At 44.1% G+C, this 24,282-nt stretch overlaps 1 protein-coding gene across 3 annotated transcripts in view; it reads right to left on the bottom strand.

Moving 5' to 3' along the window:
- LOC121718009 (polyunsaturated fatty acid lipoxygenase ALOX15B-like) overlaps positions 1-24,282 on the bottom strand; it is a 95,657-nt gene that overhangs the window by 30,653 nt on the left and 40,722 nt on the right. For all 3 annotated transcript variants that reach the window (XM_042102752.1, XM_042102751.1, XM_042102753.1), the window contains one exon: positions 353-553. In XM_042102752.1, coding sequence (XP_041958686.1) covers positions 353-553 — 201 coding nt within the window. The remainder of the gene's footprint in view (positions 1-352; positions 554-24,282) is intronic.

Here is a 24,282-nt window from a genome sequence, read left to right as displayed (position 1 = left end):
GTGGGGATACAAAGTTTAATATCCAAAACAAAAACACCAGGGAATTTCCTATTTTGTTTTTAAAAAATAGAGATATAAGGTCATTTTTTGATTTTGAATTTTCGTTTCTAATTTGAAAATCAAATGAACAGAAGGTACACGGACCTACACGGACCTCCCAACACTGTTTATCCCGTAGCTGTGTTTGAACAATTTCAAATGAAACATGGGAAATTTCCGATTGTGGTTTCCCCATTTCAAAACAGTAATCGAATGGCTGCGAAGTACATGGACAGCCAATGCAATACATGTTATATGTTTGTTTTAATTGTAGGCCAGGTCCAAACCAAGTCATCCTTGTCAGATTCCATACCTTGAAAAGGGGGTGTATGGGGGGGAGGTCCCTTAACATTGCCACGGTAAACACCTCAGCAAGCAAGTGAGTTCTCAGCAGGTGAAAGTCGACCTCGTGCACGCTGAACTCCGCGGCCCTCACAAAGATCTTAGCCAGCAGCCAGTCATGCTCGTCAGTGGGCAGAAAGATGGGGTTCTCATGTCCAGGGGTTTGCTTCAACTGTGGAGAAACATAATGTAGAACTCACCAGTATGTACTCACATGCATAATATGTTATGTGTCTACCATTTTGCCTGCGTTGGAAGGGATGACTGGCCAATCAATCCACATTTGGTGAAATTACCATTTTCTGCCTCATTGCTGTATTTAGTTGCCTGTGGTTAAAACCACACTTGGTGAATAGAGTCTGGGGACTCACGATTGGAAAATGTTTCCAACACTAGCATGGTGATGGGTGTAGACATAGTGTTGACTTTGAAAACATTGGTCCAGCCTAACCAATCACATTGATCAGGGATTCCTAACAAACAATAAACCGACAAACTGACAATAAACAGCATTGGCAGTCAGGAAACAAATAAATAAACTAGACTGCATTTCCGGCGCGAACTGCAAAAGTGTGCTTGCCCTGGTCCGGTCACCAACGTGAGCAGACAGTGGCATACGCTATGCTGAACCTGGCTTGATCCAAGCATTCTAACAGTGCCTTTCAGTGTTGGAGTTGTGGCAATACCGCAAAAGCTCTAGGAGAGGGCTATTCAACTATTGGCTTGCGGGGTGAATGCGGTTCGTTGGATTTTACCTGTGGCCTGCCTTTGAACTTAGCTTCTATGACTAAGATCAAATCAATAAAATAAAAAAACAGCAGTGATTGGCTGCAAAAATAAATAATGTCACGCGTCTTGCACCTCTCAAACTGGGCTATCAGGTAACCTAGAAGAATGGAAATTATGAAATATGACTAAGGAATTCAAATGCTGCTTGTTTGTCAGGATACTTTTTCATTGATTTATTTTAAAAATATGAGCTATGAGTGTGAATGTTATATATTCCATCCCCTAATTCTGTTTTACTGGTTTATTTGACAAATAATCTATATGGATTTGCTCTATAAAGACCTTATGTCTGTTTAGGATTGTTTTGAGAGCCTATTGATGTATCTCAGAATAAAGTAATGTCCACAACATTAGTGATGGTTTTTTTTTTGTGTGTGAATGTATTTTACTTAACTTATTAAATGTAGCTGAATACTCATGAACGCATATCTCTAATAGCCACAATAGGAGTAATTTTAGCAACACCGTATTTTGTGTGGTCCATAACGACCCAGTGGATCATGAAAATGTGCCAAAATTCACATTCCTTGCTTGTTGTTGGTACATTAATCCCATTCAGATTGCCACTTATCTGAGATGTAAGAGTTCAGTATAGGTTTAAGGTCTGGGGCAGGGATTTGACATTCTGTGACTTCTTCATTGAGGGCTTGCTTAGCAGCACTGTCCGCTTTCTCATTTCCCCTCAGACCAACATGGCCTGGGACCCAGCAAAAAACTACACTCAAGTTCTGGTTCTTTAGACGTTCTAGTTGATCAAGCTCAGCTTTGGTTGTACTTTTTGCGTGACATTAAAGCTTACTGGAAAGATTTTTAATTGCAATTTAATTTAATGCAATTTACTTTTACGATTAAATAAAATTAATGTATCCCTCTCACCCATAGTTTTCAATTTATTTACAAATGTACATAGGCCTACTGTAATTACATTTATACATAGTTATTCTACTGATCTTCATACTATTCATCCTGCACATAGACTTATTCTTACTACTCTTATGATGTTGTTTCTGCACTACAATGACACTGTTTCCTCACTGCACATAGCTGTATGTTATGTACATATCTGTTATATATTTGTCATATTGAATATCCATAATTATTCTGTTTTATTATATTCTGTTAATACACTGCATATATCTATATTATTATTTCTACTATTATACTGTTACTGCTACATCTACATACATTATTCTACTTATTGTATGAGGTAACTGCTAATACACTGCACATATTTATATTTAATTCATATTACTCTAAACCACCTTCTGTAAATCAACTGTATACTACTGTCTACATTGCACTATATTTCTTGACCTGTCTGTATATTTCATCACCTTTCTATACTTTGCATCACATTGAATGCATACTGTAGGCTACATGAATCACAGCTAAGATCTTTGGTTGCTATGAAGGCCAGTCGTTCTAAATGGATGGTTGCTATGGCCAAAGGCCAGTTCTATCTCTGCCGTTGTCAAGCGGGCATATCCTAACCTTATCTTATTTGAAGCATCTCTATTTTACTTAGCCTACTTCCATACAGCGAATCCCATTAAAAAGTGCCCACTTCATTCACACTTACCGTGATCCACGCAGAAACATTATTAAATTAATGTCACCATATGCCTATGCCAACGTTTGCAAGGAGGAGAACATTTTAATTTGATTCACAATGAAACGTTACATTTAATGTACATGTTGACAATGAGTAGGCTAGTTTTGGTTGTTGTTGGTGGGGTTACTGCATCCCTTAGTTATGCCTACAATGCAAAATTGTTCCCTCGCGATTGTTAGCTCCTGCAGACGCATTTCAAAACATCGCGACGTGAAATGCCACCACAAAAAATTGTTCGGTCTTAGTGAGTTGAGTCTTCGCGACTTCTTTTAAGCTGTCACAGACTCAGGCGCTACTTTTAGGGCTAAAATGCTTCCTGAATTACTCTTAGTAAAAAAAAAATAGGAGTCCTAAAGTTACGAGTACAAGCATCTCATATCAAATGACCATGGCATCACGCTAAGCAACATAAATCCCATACAGCAACATCTCCTCCCTAGCTTCTAGCCACACAAGAAATGAATAATGTTAAATCTCTGCTTAGCATGCTTCTCCGCTTAGCATTCTAATAACAGAAGGGGCACATTTATGTTGACCACTACCATATGACTCATTATATCTGTAACTGTATAAAACACTTACTTTCAGTGGCGTGCACAGACAGTTTTTAGCGCATGTGGAACACTTAATTATAAAAAAATTACACGCACATGTTGAATGAAATTTGACTTGTGCTGCAATTGGTAAATCAATATACAATTAAGACAATAAAGAGACCAAAATGTGTTAATTTATGTTGCCTAACAAAACCTATACAACAGAAAACGTTCGTCTTAACAATTGCAAACTCTACCGAAAATATAGCTGCAAGCAGCAATGAGGGGGCCAAGCAGGCAGTTCAGCAGTCCAGAAGTCCAGATTTGCCATGCAACTCAATGCCGTGGCATCAGGCATATAGCATTAAGCAGTCACAACAAGTTCCATGTCAAACAACCCAAGATTGGCTGAGTTACAAGGTCAAGTTTCACATCAAAACATAACTGATTTTGTGTGGCTGAACCAGGGCTGAGTGTCGCCGCCCCCTCACAAAGCCAGCCCACCGCCGCAACCGCCCCTGCCCGTCCCACCCCACCCTTGCACGCACGCATTAGAATTAACTGGATGGAACTCGCTGTCATCAGTTTCACATCAAAAATAAAAGATTGACTGAGATATGATCACACTTGCTGTGATTTAAACATAGAGGTCAACAATTGACGTCATAGGGTGTGTTGAACTCGGCTTGGCCCAAGGATTCCAATGATACCTCATTTTGCCATTCGGGTCAACAGGTCAAAAGTTACGTCCGTAAACACAAGTCCAACTTTGGCCTGTTGGTGGCGCTAGAGCGCTTGAGGTGCCGGCATGAAACTTGGTGAAATGAATTATTGGACTGTCCCCAATTAGTGTGCAAAATTTTATAACTTTTTACCAGACGGTTCTATGGGCTGCCATTGACTTCCATTGCAAAATAATGCGCATCAGCAACTACTGGCCAAAATGCATTTTTGTCAATTACGGTGCCCCCTAGAGGTCAAATGTCACCAAATTTCTTGAGCGTCCTCCCGATGGGGTCTGAGGTACATGTACTAAATTTGGTTTTGATACATGAAAGCGTTGCTGAGATATGAAATCACTTCCTGTTTGGCGGCTTCGCCGCAAATTTCGATTGGCTGGTACAGGTCAATGCTTCTGTCAATTGTTCCAGAAAGGAATAAACTCATCAGGCATGGTCTGAAGATGGTCTCTACCAATTTTGGTGAAGAACAGATGAAATTTGTGACCTGCGAAAACTTGTACGTGTTTTTGATTAAATTCAATATGGCGGCCGAATCAATTACGATGACATCACAAGTTGGCTTGTGTCGACCTAAGGACCTTCAACAGTAGTACCAGGCACCACTAGTGTGTTTTAATTCTAAGCACAACTGCTGCTACAGGCCAAAAGCCATGTTTCTTAATTACAGCGCCCCCTAGAGGTCAAAGGTCACCAAATTTCTTGAGCGTCCCTCTGATTGGGTCCTGAGTCCATGTACTTAGTTTGGTTATGATAGATGAAAGGGTTGCTGAGATATGAGCTCACTTCCTGTTTGGCGGCTTCGCCGCATATTTCGATTGGTTGTTACGGGTGAACGGTTTTAGTTCCGAAGACAAAAATCGATAACTTTTGTGCGGATTGGTCTGAAGATCATATGTATTAAGTTTCGTTAAAATCGGACAAACTATGTGAGGCGTGAAACTTTAGTTTCACTTTCGATAAAATCCAATATGGCGGAAAATCCATCATGGCGGAAAATGACGTCATAGGGTGCGTTGAACTCGGCTTGGTCCAAGGATTCCAACGATACCTCATTTTTGACAATCGGACAAACGGGTCAAAAGTTACTTGCGTGAACGCACGTCCAAATTTGGCCTGTTGGTGGCGCTAGAGTGCTTGAGGTGCCATCATGAAACTTGGTGACATTAATCATGGGACTGTCCCTAATCAGTGTGCCAAATTTCACAACTTTTTACCAGACGGTTCTATGGGCTGCCATTGACTTCCATGGCGGAAGAAAGTTGCATAATAATAAGAAAAGATAGAAATATAGCTGCAAGCAGCAATGAGGGGGCCAAGCAGTGAGATCAGCAGGCCAGATTTGCCATGTAAGTCAATGCCGTTGCATCAGACATATAACCTTAAGCAGTCACAGCAAGTTCCATGCCATACAACCCAAGATTGGCTGAGTTACAAGGTCAAGTTTCACATCAAAACATAACTGATTTTGTGGGGCTGAACCAGGGCTGAGTGTCGCCGCCCCCTCCCCCAGCCAGCCCACCGCCGCAACCACCCCTGCCCATCCCACCCCGTCCCACCCTTGCACGCACACATTAGAATGAACTAGATGGAACTTGCTGTCATCAGTTTCACATCAAAAATAAAAGATTGACTGAGATATGATCACACTTGCTGTGATTTAAACACAGAGGTCAAAAATTGACGTCATAGGGTGTGTTGAACTCGGCTTGGCCCAAGGATTCCAATGATACCTCATTTTGCCATTCGAGTCAACAGGTCAAAAGTTACGTCCGTGAACACAAGTCCAACTTTGGCCTATTGGTGGCGCTAGAGCGCTTGAGGTGCCGGCATGAAACTTGGTGAAATTAATTATTGGACTGTCCCCAATTAGTGTGCCAAATTGTATAACTTTTTACCAGACGGTTCTATGGGCTGCCATTGACTTCCATTGCAAAATAATGCGCATCAGCAACTACTGGCCAAAATGCATTTTTGTCAATTACGGAGCCCCCTAGAGGTCAAATGTCACCAAATTTCTTGAGCGTCCTCCCGATGTGGTCTCAGGTACATGTACTAAGTTTGGTTTTGATACATGAAAGCGTTGCTGAGATATGACATCACTTCCTGTTTGGCGGCTTCGCCGCAAATTTTGATTGGCTGGTACAGGCCAAAGCTTCTGTAAATTGTTCCAGAAAGCAATGCACTCATCAAGCATGGTCTGAAGATGGTCTCTGCCAATTTTGGTGAGGAACAGATGAAATTTGTGACCTGCCAAAACTTTTTTGTGTTTTTGATTTAATCCAATATGGCGGCCGAATCAATTACGATGACATCACAAGTTGGCTTGGGTCGGCCTAAGGACCTCCAACAGTAGTAGCAGACACCACTAGTGGGTTTCAATTTTAAGCACAACTGCTGCTACAGGCCAAAAGGCATGTTTCTTAATTACAGCGCCCCCTAGAGGTCAAAGGTCACCAAATTTCTTGAGCCTCCCCCTGATTGGGTCCTGAGTCCATGGACTAAGTTTGGTTATGATAGATCAATGGGTTGCTGAGATATGAGCTCACTTCCTGTTTGGCGGCTTCGCCGCAAATTTCGATTGGCTGTTACGCGCGAACGGTTTTAGTTCCGAAGACAAAAAGCAATGCATTAATGAGGCATGGTCTGTAGATGATATCTTTTAAGTTTGGTGTCGATCGGACAAAATTTGTGACCTCTGATACGTTTTAAGAGATTTTGATTAAATCCAAAATGGCGGAAAATCCATCATGGCGGAAAATGACGTCATAGGGTGCGTTGAACTCGGCTTGGTCCAAGGATTCCAACGGTACATCATTTTTCAAAATCGGATCAACAGGTCAAAAGTTACGTGCGTGAACGCACGTCCAACTTTGGCCTGTTGGTGGCGCTAGAGCCCTCGAGGAGCCGACATGAAACTTGGTGAAATTAATCATGGGACTGTCCCCAATCGGTGTGCCAAATTTCACAACTTTTTACCAGACGGTTCTATGGGCTGCCATAGACTCCCATGGCGGAAGAAAGATGTTAAATAATAATAATAATAGTAAGAAATCATAGAAACACAATGGGGCTTCGCAGCTTCGCTGCTTGGCCCCCAAATATAGCTGCAAGCAGCAATGAGGGGGCCAAGCAGTTAATTCAGCAGGCCAGATTAACCATGTAAGTCAATGCCGTTGCATCAGACATATAGCCTTAAGCAGTCACAGCAAGTTCCATGCCATACAACCCAAGATTGGCTGAGTTACAAGGTCAAGTTTCACATCAAAACATAACTGATTTTGTGGGGCTGAACCAGGGCTGAGTGTCGCCGCCCCCTCCCCCAGCCAGCCCACCGCCGCAACCGCCCCTGCCCATCCCATCCCGTCCCACCCTTGCACGCACACATTAGAATGAACTAGATGGAACTTGCTGTCATCAGTTTCACATCAAAAATAAAAGATTGACTGAGATATGATCACACTTGCTGTGATTTAAACACAGAGGTCAAAAATTGACGTCATAGGGTGTGTTGAACTCGGCTTGGCCCAAGGATTCCAATGATACCTCATTTTGCCATTCGGGTCAACAGGTCAAAAGTTATGTCCGTGAACACAAGTCCAACTTTGGCCTGTTGGTGGCGCTAGAGCGCTTGAGGTGCCGGCATGAAACTTGGTGAAATGAATTAGTGGACTGTCCCCAATTAGTGTGCAAAATTTTATAACTTTTTACCAGACGGTTCTATGGGCTGCCATTGACTTCCATTGCAAAATAATGCGCATCAGCAACTACTGGCCAAAATGCATTTTTGTCAATTACGGTGCCCCTTAGAGGTCAAATGTCACCAAATTTCTTGAGCGTCCTCCCGATGGGGTCTGAGGTACATGTACTAAATTTGGTTTTGATACATGAAAGCGTTGCTGAGATATGAAATCACTTCCTGTTTGGCGGCTTCGCCGCAAGTTTCGATTGGCTGGTACAGGTCAATGCTTTTGTCAATTGTTCCAGAAAGCAATGCACTCATCAGGCATGGTCTGAAGATGGTCTCTGCCAATTTTGGTGAAGAACAGATGAAATTTGTGACCTGCGAAAACTTGTACATGTTTTTGATTAAATCCAATATGGCGGCCGAATCAATTACGATGACATCACAAGTTGGCTTGGGTCGGCCTAAGGACCTCCAACAGTATTACCAGACACCACTAGTGCGTTTTAATTCTAAGCACAACTGCAGCTACAGGCCAAAAAGCATGTTTCTTAATTACAGCGCCCCCTAGAGGTCAAAGGTCACCAAATTTCTTAAGTGTTCTCCTGATGGGGTCGTAAGTCTACCTACCAAGTTTGGTTTTCATAACTGCAAGGGTTGCTGAGATATGAGCTCACTTCCTGTTTGGCGGCTTCGCCGCAAATTTCGATTGGCTGTTCCGCGCGAACGGTTTTAGTTCCGAAGACAAAAAGCAATGCATTAATGAGGCATGGTCTGTAGATGATATCTATGAAGTTTGGTGTCGATCGGACAAAATGTTTGACCTCTGATACGTTTTAAGTGATTTTGATGAAATCCAAAATGGCGGAAAATCCATCATGGCGGAAAATGACGTCATAGGGTGCGTTGAACTCGGCTTGGTCCAAGGATTCCAACGGTACCTCATTTTTCAAAATCGGATCAACAGGTCAAAAGTTACGTACGTGAACGCACGTCCAACTTTGGCCTGTTGGTGGCGCTAGAGCGCGGGAGGTGCCGGCATGAAACTTGGTGAAATTAATCATGGGCCTGTCCCCAATCGGTGTGCCAAATTTCACAACTTTTTACCATACGGTTCTATGGGCTGCCATAGACTCCCATGGCGGAAGCGTAATAATAATAATAGGGAAGAAAACATAGAATCACTATGGGTTGCCCTGCAGCTTCGCTGCTTGGCCCCCAAAAACAATGGGTGCCTTCGCAGCTTCGCTGCTTGGCCCCCAATTATTTGTAGCCTATGTGGTCGTCCTCACATTATCTGTCATTGACTTGGGCTACAGCGAAAAAAAGGTGACTAAAAATGCTTAGTTGTTTGATGCTGTATGAGACATTTTACTGCACAATGATTACACGTTGGGCTTAGAGGGCAAACTATGATTTTACTTGATCTGTAAGACAATAAAGAGACCAAACAGTACGAGAAGGAGTTATAGTGGGCTACAGACTGTTGTCATTACATGAATGCAGATGGGCATTTTTCACAGGTAATGGGGAACTTCCCGTTTCTTCTGTCACAAATGAATGTGTTAATGCATGTTGCCTAACAAACATACAACAGAAAACGTTCTTTTTAACACATACATTTGCGAAATCTACCGAAATTATTTGTATGTGGTCGTCACGTTATCTGTCATTGATTTGGGCTACAGTAAAACTTTATCTAGCTTCATCTAACTAGTTTATCAGGAGACCAATCGGCAAAAATGCTTGTTTGGTGCTGAATGAGACATTTTCCTGCACAAAAAAAATTATTACATGTTGGGCTTAGAGGGCAAACTGTAAGATTTTGCTTGATCTGTATGTTACCTGGCTGATGGGGCACGGGAGAAGCAGCCTGTCAGCGATCATGCCTGCTATCTGAAGACGCTTACTGAACTGCTATGGTGCTGCGCATCTGGCGTGCCCTGCGCGCGACCGCGCGAGTTCACGTGACAAAGGAAGAGAGATAGGCAGGTCGGGAGTGCGCAAGGAGGTGTTTCATTCGTTTTTAATCGTTCAGGTTTTCAAAAGATCATTTCAAAACCGACCTCAGTAAAATATTAATAATATTAATAATAAATATAGCTGCAAGCAGCAATGAGGGGGCCAAGCAGTTAGTTCAGCAGGCCAGATTAACCATGTAAGTCAATGCCGTTGCATCAGACATATAGCCTTAAGCAGTCACAGCAAGTTCCATGCCATACAACCCAAGATTGGCTGAGTTACAAGGTCAAGTTTCACATCAAAACATAACTGATTTTGTGGGGCTGAACCAGGGCTGAGTGTCGCCGCCCCCTCCCCCAGCCAGCCCACCGCCGCAACCGCCCCTGCCCATCCCACCCCGTCCCACCCTTGCACGCACACATTAGAATGAACTAGACGGAACTTGCTGTCATCAGTTTCACATCAAAAATAAAAGATTGACTGAGATATGATCACACTTGCTGTGATTTAAACACAGAGGTAAAAAATTGACGTCATAGGGTGTGTTGAACTCGGCTTGGCCCAAGGATTCCAATGATACCTCATTTTGCCATTCGGGTCAACAGGTCAAAAGTTACGTCCGTGAACACAAGTCCAACTTTGGCCTGTTGGTGGCGCTAGAGCGCTTGAGGTGCCGGCATGAAACTTGGTGAAATGAATTATTGGACTGTCCCCAATTAGTGTGCAAAATTTTATAACTTTTTACCAGACGGTTCTATGGGCTGCCATTGACTTCCATTGCAAAATAATGCGCATCAGCAACTACTGGCCAAAATGCATTTTTGTCAATTACGGTGTCCCCTAGAGGTCAAATGTCACCAAATTTCTTGAGCGTCCTCCCGATGGGGTCTGAGGTACATGTACTAAATTTGGTTTTGATACATGAAAGCGTTGCTGAGATATGAAATCACTTCCTGTTTGGCGGCTTCGCCGCAAATTTCGATTGGCTGGTACAGGTCAATGCTTCTGTCAATTGTTCCAGAAAGCAATGCACTCATCAGGCATGGTCTGAAGATGGTCTCTACCAATTTTGGTGAAGAACAGATGAAATTTGTGACCTGCGAAAACTTGTACGTGTTTTTGATTAAATTCAATATGGCGGCCGAATCAATTACGATGACATCACAAGTTGGCTTGGGTCGGCCTAAGGACCTCCAACAGTATTACCAGACACCACTAGTGCATTTTAATTCTAAGCACAACTGCAGCTACAGGCCAAAAAGCATGTTTCTTAATTACAGCGCCCCCTAGAGGTCAAAGGTCACCAAATTTCTTGAGCGTCCCCCTGATTGGGTCCTGAGTCCATGGACTAAGTTTGGTTATGATAGATGAATGGGTTGCTGAGATATGAGCTCACTTCCTGTTTGGCGGCTTCGCCGCAAATTTCGATTGGCTGTTACGCGCGAACGGTTTTAGTTCCGAAGACGAAAAAGAATAACTTTTGTGCGGCTTGGTCTGAAGAGCATGTGTGTCAAGTTTGGTGACGATCGGACAAAATTTGTGGCCTGTGAAGTTTTAGTTTCACTTTCACTAAAATCCAATATGGCGGAAAATCCATCATGGCGGAAAATGACGTCATAGGGTGCGTTGAACTCGGCTTGGTCCAAGGATTCCAACGATACCTCATTTTTGACAATCGGGTCAACAGGTCAGAAGTTACGTGCGTGAACGCAAGTCCAACTTTGGCCTGTTGGTGGCGCTAGAGCGCTCAAGGTGCCGGTATGAAACTTGGTGAAATTAATTATGGGACTATCCCTAATCAGTGTGCCAAATTTCACAACTTTTCACCAGACGGTTCTATGGGCTGCCATTGACTTCAATGGCGGAATAATAATAATAAATATAGCTGCAAGCAGCAATGAGGGGGCCAAGCAGTATAGGCCGGAGTAGCCACGGCGACAAGATAGAACTCAGCAGACACTCGCGATCAACACTTTCAACAAGTGTAACATCAAACATAACTGATTTTGTAGGGCTGAAACAGAGCTGAGTATTGCCACCGCCTCCGCCAGCCAGCCCCCCCACCTAATCACCCCAGCCCGTCCCAGCCCGTCCCACCCCGTCCTGCCCTGCCCTGCCCTTGCACGCACGCATTAGAATTAACTGGATGGAACATGTTGTCATCAGTTTCACATCAAAAAATAAAAAGATTGATAAAACTCATCAGCAACTACAGATCAAAATGCAATATTGCTAATTGCAGCACCCCCTACAGGTCAAAGGTCACCAAATTTTTTGAGCGTCCTCCTAATGGGGTCATGAATATATGTAGTAAGTTTGGTGATGATACATGGCAGGGTTGGTGAGATATGAGCTCACTTCCTGTTTGGCGGCTTCACCACTAATTTGGATTGGCTGTTACAGCCGAATGCTTCTGTCAATTGTTCCAGAAAGCAATGCACTGATAAGGCATGGTCTGAAGATTGTCTCTGCCAATTTTGGTGAGGATCCGCTGAAATTTGTGACCTGCGAAAATTTTTATGTGTTTTTGATTATATCCAATATGGCGGAAAATCCATCATGGCGGAAATTGACGTCATAGGGTGCGTTGAACTCGGCTTGGTCCAAGGATTCCAACGATACCTCATTTTTGACAATCGGCCATACGGGTCAAAAGTTACGTGCGTGAACGCACGTCCAACTTTGGCCTGTTGGTGGCGCTAGAGTGCTCTAGGTGCCATCATGAAACTTGGTGACATTAATCATGGGACTGTCCCTTATCAGTGTGCCAAATTTCACAACTTTTCACCAGACGGTTCTATGGGCTGCCATTGACTTCCATTGCAAAATAATGCGCATCAGCAACTACTGGCCAAAATGCATTTTTGTCAATTACGGTGCCCCCTAGAGGTCAAATGTCACCAAATTTCTTGAGCGTCCTCCCGATGGGGTCCGAGGTACATGTACTAAATTTGGTTTTGATACATGAAAGCGTTGCTGAGATATGAAATCACTTCCTGTTTGGCGGCTTCGCCGCAAATTTCGATTGGCTGGTACAGGTCAATGCTTCTGTCAATTGTTCCAGAAAGCAATGCACTCATCAGGCATGGTCTGAAGATGGTCTCTACCAATTTTGGTGAAGAACAGATAAAATTTGTGACCTGCGAAAACTTGTACGTGTTTTTGATTAAATTCAATATGGCGGCCGAATCAATTACGATGACATCACAAGTTGGCTTGGGTCGGCCTAAGGACCTCCAACAGTATTACCAGACACCACTAGTGCGTTTTAATTCTAAGCACAACTGCAGCTACAGGCCAAAAAGCATGTTTCTTAATTACAGCGCCCCCTAGAGGTCAAAGGTCACCAAATTTCTTGAGCGTCCCCCTGATTGGGTCCTGAGTCCATGGACTAAGTTTGGTTATGATAGATGAATGGGTTGCTGAGATATGAGCTCACTTCCTGTTTGGCGGCTTCGCCGCAAATTTCGATTGGCTGTTACGCGCGAACGGTTTTAGTTCCGAAGACGAAAAAGAATAACTTTTGTGCGGCTTGGTCTGAAGAGCATGTGTGTCAAGTTTGGTGACGATCGGACAAAATTTGTGACCTGTGAAGTTTTAGTTTCACTTTCACTAAAATCCAATATGGCGGAAAATCCATCATGGCGGAAAATGACGTCATAGGGTGCGTTGAACTCGGCTTGGTCCAAGGATTCCAACGATACCTCATTTTTGACAATCGGGTCAACAGGTCAGAAGTTACGTGCGTGAACGCAAGTCCAACTTTGGCCTGTTGGTGGCGCTAGAGCGCTCAAGGTGCCGGTATGAAACTTGGTGAAATTAATTATGGGACTATCCCTAATCAGTGTGCCAAATTTCACAACTTTTCACCAGACGGTTCTATGGGCTGCCATTGACTTCAATGGCGGAATAATAATAATAATAATAATAAGAACAAATAGAAACACAATGGTTGCCTCGCAGCTTCGCTGCTTGGCCCCCAATAAATATAGCTGCAAGCAGCAATGAGGGGGCCAAGCAGTATAGGCCGGAGTAGCCACGGCGACAAGATAGAACTCAGCAGACACTCGCGGTCAACACTTTCAGCAAGTGTAACATCAAACATAACTGATTTTGTAGGGCTGAAACAGAGCTGAGTATTGCCACCGCCTCCGCCAGCCAGCCCCCCCACCTAATCACCCCAGCCCGTCCCACCCCGTCCTGCCCTGCCCTGCCCTTGCACGCACGCATTAGAATTAACTGGATGGAACATGTTGTCATCAGTTTCACATCAAAAAATAAAAGATTGATAAAACACATCAGCAACTACAGATCAAAATGCAATATTGCTAATTGCAGCACCCCCTACAGGTCAAAGGTCACCAAATGTTTTGAGCGTCCTCCTAATGGGGTCATGAATATATGTAGTAAGTTTGGTGATGATACATGGCAGGGTTGGTGAGATATGAGCTCACTTCCTGTTTGGCGGCTTCGCCACTAATTTCGATTGGCTGTTACAGCCGAATGCTTCTGTCAATTGTTCCAGAAAGCAATGCACTGATAAGGCATGGTCTGAAGATGGTCTCTGCCATTTTTGGTGAGGATCCGCTGAAATTTGTGACCTGCGAAAACTTGTACGTGTTTTTGATTAAATCCAATATGGCGGCCGAATCAATTACGATGACATCACAAGTTGGCTTGGGTCGGCCTAAGGACCTCAAACAGTATTACCAGACACCACTAGTGGATTTTAATTTTAAGCACAACAGCAGCTACAGGCCAAAAGGCATGTTTCTTAATTACAGCGCCCCCTTGAGGTCAAAGGTCACCAGATTTCTTGAGCATCCCCCTGATTGGGTCCTGAGTCCATGCACCAAGTTTGGTTTTGATACATGAAAGCGTTGCTGAGATATGAAATCACTTCCTGTTTGGCGGCTTCGCCGCAAATTTCGATTGGCTGGTACAGGTCAATGCTTCTGTCAATTGGTCCAGAAAGCAATGCACTCATCAGGCATGGTCTGAAGATGGTCTCTACCAATTTTGGTGAAGAACAGATGAAATTTGTGACCTGCGAAAACTTGTACGTGTTTTTGATTAAATTCAATATGGCGGCCGAATCAATTACGATGACATCACAAGTTGGCTTGGGTTGACCTAAGGACCTTCAACAGTAGTACCAGACACCACTAGTGTGTTTTAATTCTAAGCACAACTGCTGCTACAGGCCAAAAGGCATGTTTCTTAATTACAGCGCCCCCTAGAGGTCAAAGGTCACCAAATTTCTTGAGCGTCCCCCTGATTGGGTCCTGAGTCCATGTACTTACTTTGGTTATGATAGATGAATGGGTTGCTGAGATATGAGCTCACTTCCTGTTTGGCGGCTTCGCCGTAAGTTTCAATTGGATATTACGGGTGAACGGTTTAAGTTCCGAAGACAAAACACCACAACTTTTGTTAGGCTTGGTCTGAAGATCATGTATGTCAAGTTTGGTGACGATCGGACAAAATTTGTGACCTGTGAAAAATTAGTTTCACTTTCACTAAAATCCAATATGGCGGAAAATCCATCATGGCGGAAAATGACGTCATAGGGTGCGTTGAACTCGGCCTGGTCCAAGGATTCCAATGGTACCTCACTTTTCAAAATCGGGCCAACGGGTCAGAAGTTACATGCATGAACGCATGTCCAAATTTGGCCTGTTGGTGGCGCTAGAGCGCTCGTGGTGCGGACTCGAAACTTGGTGAAATTAATTCTGGGCCGCAGCCTAATTAGTGTGCCAAATTTCACAACTTTTCACCAGACGGTTCTATGGGCTGCCATAGACTTCAATGGCAGAGGAAAGATGTGTAATAATAATAGGAAAAGCTAGAAACACAATGGGTGCCTTCGCAGCTTCGCTGCTTGGCCCCCAATAAATATAGCTGCAAGCAGCAATGAGGGGGCCAAGCAGGTAGTTCAGCAGGCCAGATTTGCCATGTAAGTCAATGCTGTTGCATCAGACATATAGCCTTAAGCAGTCACAGAAAGTTCCATGCCAAACAACTCAAGATTGGCTGAGTTACAAGGTCAAGTTTTACATCAAAACATAACTGATTTTGTGGAGCTGAACCAGGGCTGAGTGTCGCCGCCCCCTCCCCCAGCCAGCCCACCGCCACAACCGCCCCCTGCCCATCCCACCCGCCCCACTCTTGCACGCACGCATTAGAATGAACTGGATGGAACTTGCTGTCATCAGTTTCTCATCAAAAATAAAAGATTGACTGAGATATGATCACACTTGCTGTGATTTAAACATAGTGGTCAAAAATTAACGTCATTGGGTGTGTTGAACTCAGCTTGGCCCAAGGATTCCAATGATACCTCATTTTGCCATTCGGGTCAACAGGTCAAAAGTTACGTCCGTGAACACAAGTCCAACTTTGGCCTGTTGGTGGCGCTAGAGCGCTTGAGGTGCCGGCATGAAACTTGGTGAAATGAATTATTGGACTGTCCCCAATTAGTGTGCAAAATTGTATAACTTTTTACCAGACGGTTCTATGGGCTGCCATTGACTTCCATTGCAAAATAATGTGCATCAGCAACTACTGGCCAAAATGCATTTTTGTCAATTACGGTGCCCCCTAGAGGTCAAATGTCACCAAATTTCTTGAGCGTCCTCCCGATGGGGTCTGAGGTACATGTACTAAATATGGTTTTGATACATGAAAGCGTTCCTGAGATATGAAATCACTTCCTGTTTGGCGGCTTCGCCGCATATTTTGATTGGCTGGTACAGGCCAAAGCTTCTGTCAATTGTTCCAGAAAGCAATGCACTCATCAGGCATGGTCTGAAGATGGTATCTGCCAATTTTGGTGAGGAACAGATGAAATTTGTGACCTGCCAAAACTTTTTTGTGTTTTTGATTTAATCCAATATGGCGGCCGAATCAATTACGATGACATCACAAGTTGGCTTGGGTCGGCCTAAGGACCTTCAACAGTAGTACCAGACACCACTAATGGGTTTTAATTCTAAGCACAACTGCTGCTACAGGCCAAAAGGCATGTTTCTTAATTACAGCGCCCCCTAGAGGTCAAAGGTCACCAGATTTCTTGAGCATCCCCCTGATTGGGTCCTGAGTCCATGGACTAAGTTTGGTTATGATAGATGAATGGGTTGCTGAGATATGAGCTCACTTCCTGTTTGGCGGCTTCGCCGCAAATTTCGATTGGCTGTTACGCGCGAACGGTTTTAGTTCTGAAGACGAAAAGGAATAACTTTTGTGCGGCTTGGTCTGAAGAGCATGTGTGTCAAGTTTGGTGACGATCGGACAAAATTTGTGACCTGTGAAGTTTTAGTTTCACTTTCACTAAAATCCAATATGGCGGAAAATCCATCATGGCGGAAAATGACGTCATAGGGTGCATTGAACTCGGCTTGGTCCAAGGATTCCATCGATACCTCATTTTTGACAATCGGCCATACAGGTCAAAAGTTACGTGCATGAACGCACGTCCAACTTTGGCCTATTGGTGGCGCTAGAGTGCTCTAGGTGCCATCATGAAACTTGGTGACATTAATCATGGGACTGTCCCTAATCAGTGTGCCAAATTTCAAAACTTTTCACCAGACGGTTCTATGGGCTGCCATAGACTTCCATGGCGGAATAATAATAATAATAGGGAAGAAAACATAGAAACACAATGAGGTCCTCGCAGCTTCGCTGCTTGGCCCCCAAATATAGCTGCAAGCAGCAATGAGGGGGCCAAGCAGTGAGATCAGCAGGCCAGATTTGCCATGTAAGTCAATGCCGTTGCATCAGACATATAGCCTTAAGCAGTCACAGCAAGTTCCATGCCATACAACCCAAGATTGGCTGAGTTACAAGGTCAAGTTTCACATCAAAACATAACTGATTTTGTGGGGCTGAACCAGGGCTGAGTGTCGCCGCCCCCTCCCCCAGCCAGCCCACCGCCGCAACCGCCCCTGTCCATCCCACCCCGTCCCACCCTTGCACGCACACATTAGAATGAACTAGATGGAACTTGCTGTCATCAGTTTCACATCAAAAATAAAAGATTGACTGAGATATGATCACACTTGCTGTGATTTAAACATAGAGGTCAACAATTGACGTCATAGGGTGTGTTGAACTCGGCTTGGCCCAAGGATTCCAATGATACCTCATTTTGCCATTCGGGTCAACAGGTCAAAAGTTACGTCCGTAAACACAAGTCCAACTTTGGCCTGTTGGTGGCGCTAGAGCGCTTGAGGTGCCAGCATGAAACTTGGTGAAATGAATTATTGGACTGTCCCCAATTAGTGTGCAAAATTGTATAACTTTTTACCAGACGGTTCTATGGGCTGCCATTGACTTCCATTGCAAAATAATGCGCATCAGCAACTACTGACCAAAATGCATTTTTGTCAATTACTTAGCCCCCTAGAGGTCAAATGTCACCAAATTTCTTGAGCATCCTCCCGATGTGGTCTGAGGTACATGTACTAAGTTTGGTGTTGATACATGAAAGCGTTGCTGAGATATGACATCACTTCCTGTTTGGCGGCTTCGCCGCAAATTTTGATTGGCTGGTACAGGCCAATGCCTCTGTCAATTGTTCCAGAAAGCAATGCACTCATCAGGCATGGTCTGTAGATGTTCTCTGCCAATTTTGGTGAGGATCCGCTGAAATTTGTGACCTGCAAAAACGTGTACGTGTTTTTGATTAAATCCAATATGGCGGCCGAATCAATTACGATGACATCACAAGTTGGCTTGGGTCGGCCTAAGGACCTTCAACAGTAGTACCAGACACCACTAGTGGGTTTCAATTCTAAGCACAACTGCAGCTACAGGCCAAAAGGCATGTTTCTTAATTACAGCGCCCCCTAGAGGTCAAAGGTCACCAAATTTCTTGAGTGTCCCCCTGATTGGGTCCTGAGTCCATGGACTTAGTTTGGTTATGATAGATCAATGGGTTGCTGAGATATGAGCTCACTTCCTGTTTGGCGGCTTCGCCGCAAATTTCGATTGGCTGTTACGCGCGAACGGTTTTAGTTCCGAAGACGAAAAAGAATAACTTTTGTGCGGCTTGGTCTGAAGAGCATGTGTGTCAAGTTTGGTGACGATCGGACAAAATTTGTGACCTGTGAAGTTTTAGTTTCACTTTCACTAAAATCCAATATGGCGGAAAATCCATCATGGCGGAAAATGACGTCATAGGGTGCGTTGAACTCGGCTTGGTCCAAGGATTCCAACGATACCTCATTTTTGACAATCGGGTCAACAGGTCAGAAGTTACGTGCGTGAACGCAAGTCCAACTTTGGCCTGTTGGTGGCGCTAGAGCGCTCAAGGTGCCGGTATGAAACTTGGTGAAATTAATTATGGGACTATCCCTAATCAGTGTGCCAAATTTCACAACTTTTCACCAGACGGTTCTATGGGCTGCCATTGACTTCAATGGCGGAATAATAATAATAAATATAGCTGCAAGCAGCAATGAGGGGGCCAAGCAGTGAGATCAGCAGGCCATATTAACCTTGTAAATCAATGCCGTTGCATCAGACATATAGCCTTAAGCAGTCACAGCAAGTTCCATGCCATACAACCCAAGATTGGCTGAGTTACAAGGTCAAGTTTCACATCAAAACATAACTGATTTTGTGGGGCTGAACCAGGGCTGAGTGTCGCCGCCCCCTCCCCCAGCCAGCCCACCGCCGCAACTGCCCATCCCACCCCGTTCCACCCTTGCACGCACACATTAGAATGAACTAGATGGAACTTGCTGTCATCAGTTTCACATCAAAAATAAAAGATTGACTGAGATATGATCACACTTGCTGTGATTTAAACACAGAGGTCAAAAATTGACGTCATAGGGTGTGTTGAACTCGGCTTGGCCCAAGGATTCCAATGATACCTCATTTTGCCATTCGGGTCAACAGGTCAAAAGTTACGTCCGTGAACACAAGTCCAACTTTGGCCTGTTGGTGGCGCTAGAGCGCTTGAGGTGCCGGCATGAAACTTGGTGAAATGAATTATTGGACTGTCCCCAATTAGTGTGCAAAATTTTATAACTTTTTACCAGACGGTTCTATGGGCTGCCATTGACTTCCATTGCAAAATAATGCGCATCAGCAACTACTGGCCAAAATGCATTTTTGACAATTACGGAGCCCCCTAGAGGTCAAATGTCACCAAATTTCTTGAGCGTCCTCCCGATGTGGTCTGAGGTACATGTACTAAGTTTGGTTTTGATACATGAAAGCGTTGCTGAGATATGAAATCACTTCCTGTTTGGCGGCTTGACCGCAAATTTCGATTGGCTGGTACAGGTCAATGCTTCTGTCAATTGTTCCAGAAAGCAATGCACTCATCAGGCATGGTCTGTAGATGGTCTCTGCCAATTTTGGTGAGGATCCGCTGAAATTTGTGACCTGCAAAAACGTGTACGTGTTTTTGATTAAATCCAATATGGCGGCCGAATCAATTACGATGACATCAAAAGTCGGCTTGGGTCGGCCTAAGGACCTCCAACAGTATTACCAGACACCACTAGTGCGTTTTTATTCTAAGCACAACAGCAGCTACAGGCCAAAAGGCATGTTTCTTAATTACAGCGCCCCCTAGAGGTCAAAGGTCACTAGATTTCTTGAGCGTCCCCCTGATTGGGTCCTGAGTCCATGTACTAAGTTTGGTTATGATAGATGAATGGGTTGCTGAGATATGTGCTCACTTCCTGTTTGGCGGCTTCGCCGCATATTTCGATTGGCTGTTACGGTCAAACGGTTTGAGTTCCGAAGACGAAAAGGGATAACTTTTGTGCGGCTTGGTCTGACGATCATGTGTGTCAAGTTTAGTGACGATCAGACAAAATTTGTGACCTGTGAAGTTTTAGTTTCACTTTCACTAAAATCCAATATGGCGGAAAATCCATCATGGCGGAAAATGACGTCATAGGGTGCGTTGAACTCGGCTTGGTCCAAGGATTCCAACGATACCTGATTTATGACAATCGGGTCAACAGGTCAGAAGTTACGTGCGTGAACGCAAGTCCAAATTTGGCCTGTTGGTGGCGCTAGAGCGCTCAAGGTGCCAGTATGAAACTTGGTGAAATTAATTATGAGCCTGTCCCCTATCAGTGTGCCAAATTTCACAACTTTTCACCAGACGGTTCTATGGGCTGCCATAGACTTCAATGGCAGAGGAATAATAATAATAAGAAAACCAACAATCACAATGGGTGCCTTCGCAGCTTCGCTGCTTGGCCCCCAATAATAATAAGAACAAATAGAAACACAATGGTTGCCTCGCAGCTTCGCTGCTTGGCCCCCAAATATAGCTGCAAGCAGCAATGAGGGGGCCAAGCAGTGAAATCAGCAGGCCAGATTTGCCATGTAAGTCAATGCCATTGCATCAGACATATAGCCTTAAGCAGTCACAGCAAGTTCCATGCCATACAACCCAAGATTGGCTGAGTTACAAGGTCAAGTTTCACATCAAAACATAACTGATTTTGTGGGGCTGAACCAGGGCTGAGTGTCGCCGCCCTCTCCCCCAGCCAGCCCACCGCCGCAACCGCCCCTGCCCATCCCACCCCGTCCCACCCTTGCACGCACACATTAGAATGAACTAGATGGAACTTGCTGTCATCAGTTTCACATCAAAAATAAAAGATGGACTGAGATATGATCACACTTGCTGTGATTTAAACACAGAGGTCAAAAATTTACGTCATAGGGTGTGTGGGGGTGTGAACTCGGCTTGGCCCAAGGATTCCAATGATACCTCATTTTGCCATTCGGGTCAACAGGTCAAAAGTTACGTCCGTAAACACAAGTCCAACTTTGGCCTGTTGGTGGCGCTAGAGCGCTTGAGGTGCCGGCATGAAACTTGGTGAAATGAATTATTGGACTGTCCCCAATTAGTGTGCAAAATTGTATAACTTTTTACCAGACGGTTCTATGGGCTGCCATTGACTTCCATTGCAAAATAATGCGCATCAGCAACTACTGGCCAAAATGCATTTTTGTCAATTACGGTGCCCCCTAGAGGTCAAATGTCACCAAATTTCTTGAGCGTCCTCCCGATGGGGTCTGAGGTACATGTACTAAATTTGGTTTTGATACATGAAAGCGTTGCTGAGATATGAAATCACTTCCTGTTTGGCGGCTTCGCCGCAAATTTCGATTGGCTGGTACAGGCCAAAGCTTCTGTCAATTGTTCCAGAAAGCAATGCACTCATCAGGCATGGTCTGAAGATGGTCTCTGCCAATTTTGGTGAGGAACAGATAAAATTTGTGACCTGCGGAAATTCGTACGTGTTTTTGATTAAATCCAATATGGCGGCCGAATCAATTACGATGACATCACAAGTTGACTTGGGTCGGTCTAAGGACCTTCAACAGTAGTACCAGACACCACTAATGGGTTTCAATTCTAAGCACAACTGCTGCTACAGGCCAAAAGGCATGTTTCTTAATTACAGCGCCCCCTAGAGGTCAAAGGTCACCAAATTTCTTGTGCGTCCCCCTGATTGGGTCCTGAGTCCATGGACTAAGTTTGGTTATGATAGATCAATGGGTTGCTGAGATATGAGCTCACTTCCTGTTTGGCGGCTTCGCCGCAAATTTCGATTGGCTGTTACGCGCGAACGGTTTTAGTTCCGGAGACAAAAAGCAATGCATTAATGAGGCATGGTCTGTAGATGATATCTGTGAAGTTTGGTGTCGATCGGACAGAATTTGTGACCTCTGATACGTTTTAAGAGATTTTGATGAAATCCAAAATGGCGGAAAATCCATCATGGCGGAAAATGACGTCATAGGGTGCGTTGAACTCGGCTTGGTCCAAGGATTCCAACGGTACCTCATTTTTCAAAATCGGATCAACAGGTCAAAAGTTACGTGCATGAACGCACGTCCAACTTTGGCCTGTTGGTGGCGCTAGAGCCCTCGAGGAGCCGACATGAAACTTGGTGAAATTAATCATGGGCCTGTCCCCAATCGGTGTGCCAAATTTCACAACTTTTTACCAGACGGTTCTATGGGCTGCCATAGACTCCCATGGCGGAAGAAAGATGTTAAATAATAAATATAGCTGCAAGCAGCAATGAGGGGGCCAAGCAGGCAGTTCAGCAGTCCAGAAGTCCAGATTTGCCATGTAAGTCAATGCCGTTGCATCAGACATATAGCGTTAAGCAGTCACAGCAAGTTCCATGCCATACAACCAGGGTAGGAATTTCACGCCCCTTGCGTTGGCCGTGATGCCCCTTTGAAAATCAGAGGTTTACAGGCCACGGTGGCCTTGGTGCCCCCTTCTTTCAATATTCTGCTTTGCGTCCTACTAATAGCGATTTTTATTTAGCCTGTGGCCTGTCAAAATAATCTTAGCATTCACAGCGCAAATTAATTTAGTCTTTTACGCAGTGGAGAAAGTGACAGTGCAAGAAAGAAAGTGCGTCCAAATTCACCCATTCTTCTCAGTTTAACTACTCGCGAAGTAGCCTACTCATCATCACACAGACATCACAAGTATCACATGAAAGAGCTTTTTCTCAGCTTTTAAACAATGTTAGCCGATAATTGCTGTGTTGAACGGTTCGCGATAAAAGTAAATAATATAATTCAATTTAATCATACATTCTACTGAAGGTTTTGCGTCCATGATCTCCCTACCCATTCATATCGGTGGAATACTTCACGAACCCTTCTTTTAACACATGACAAACCATATATAAGAATAAACAGCAGACCTTACCGAACACAAAGGTGTAAAACAGTCCCCTGTACAGTTAGCTGTTCCAGAGTAATCCAGTTTCGAATTGCAGTAAATTTCGACATGCATGGATGTCTCCAAATTTGGGCTTTAAGTTTTACAATGTGTTTAAATTGTTCCACATGATTTCATAATGGGCCAAATACAAAATAAATGTTACAAATATCGCCTAGATATTGTTAAATCAGAGGACAGCTGACTAACAGTTTGTGAAAGTAGCCTTAATGATCACAAAATGCTAAGCATGCATCTAGGCTATTTGAGTTTCTTAAAGCTGAGCTGTGCTTAAATTGTTCAATACATGATTTCATAGCAGGCCAAATATAAAATAACTGTTATATGTAGCCTAGATATCTGTAATTATTAGATGATCAGAAGATTTACAGTTCTATGTAATATGTCATTTTTCATGTTTTTGTCATGTTTCATACAGTGATGCAGGTCTACTGCAGTGAATAGGCTAAATACAACTTTGATAATTTTTATATGCTATAGTTAACTTTGGCCTTGGTACCCTGACATGTGGCCTTTGTGCCCCCCACCAAATATGCCCAACTGAAGGCCAAGTGGCCTTGCCCCCAGAATGGTGAAATTCCAAGCCTGCATACAACCCAAGATTGGCTGAGTTACAAGGTCAAGTTTCACATCAAAACATAACTGATTTTGTGGGGCTGAACCAGGGCTGAGTGTCGCCGCCCCCTCCCCCAGCCAGCCCACCGCCGCAACCGCCCCTGCCCATCCCACCCAGTCCCACCCTTGCACGCACACATTAGAATGAACTACAGTAGATGGAACTTGCTGTCATCAGTTTCACATCAAAAATAAAAGATTGACTGAGA

The sequence above is a fragment of the Alosa sapidissima genome, chromosome 9 (assembly GCF_018492685.1).
Source record: "Alosa sapidissima isolate fAloSap1 chromosome 9, fAloSap1.pri, whole genome shotgun sequence".
NCBI lineage: Eukaryota > Metazoa > Chordata > Actinopteri > Clupeiformes > Clupeidae > Alosa > Alosa sapidissima.
Note: the sequence above shows the minus strand (reverse complement) of the source record. Positions and strands in the feature narration are given on the sequence as shown.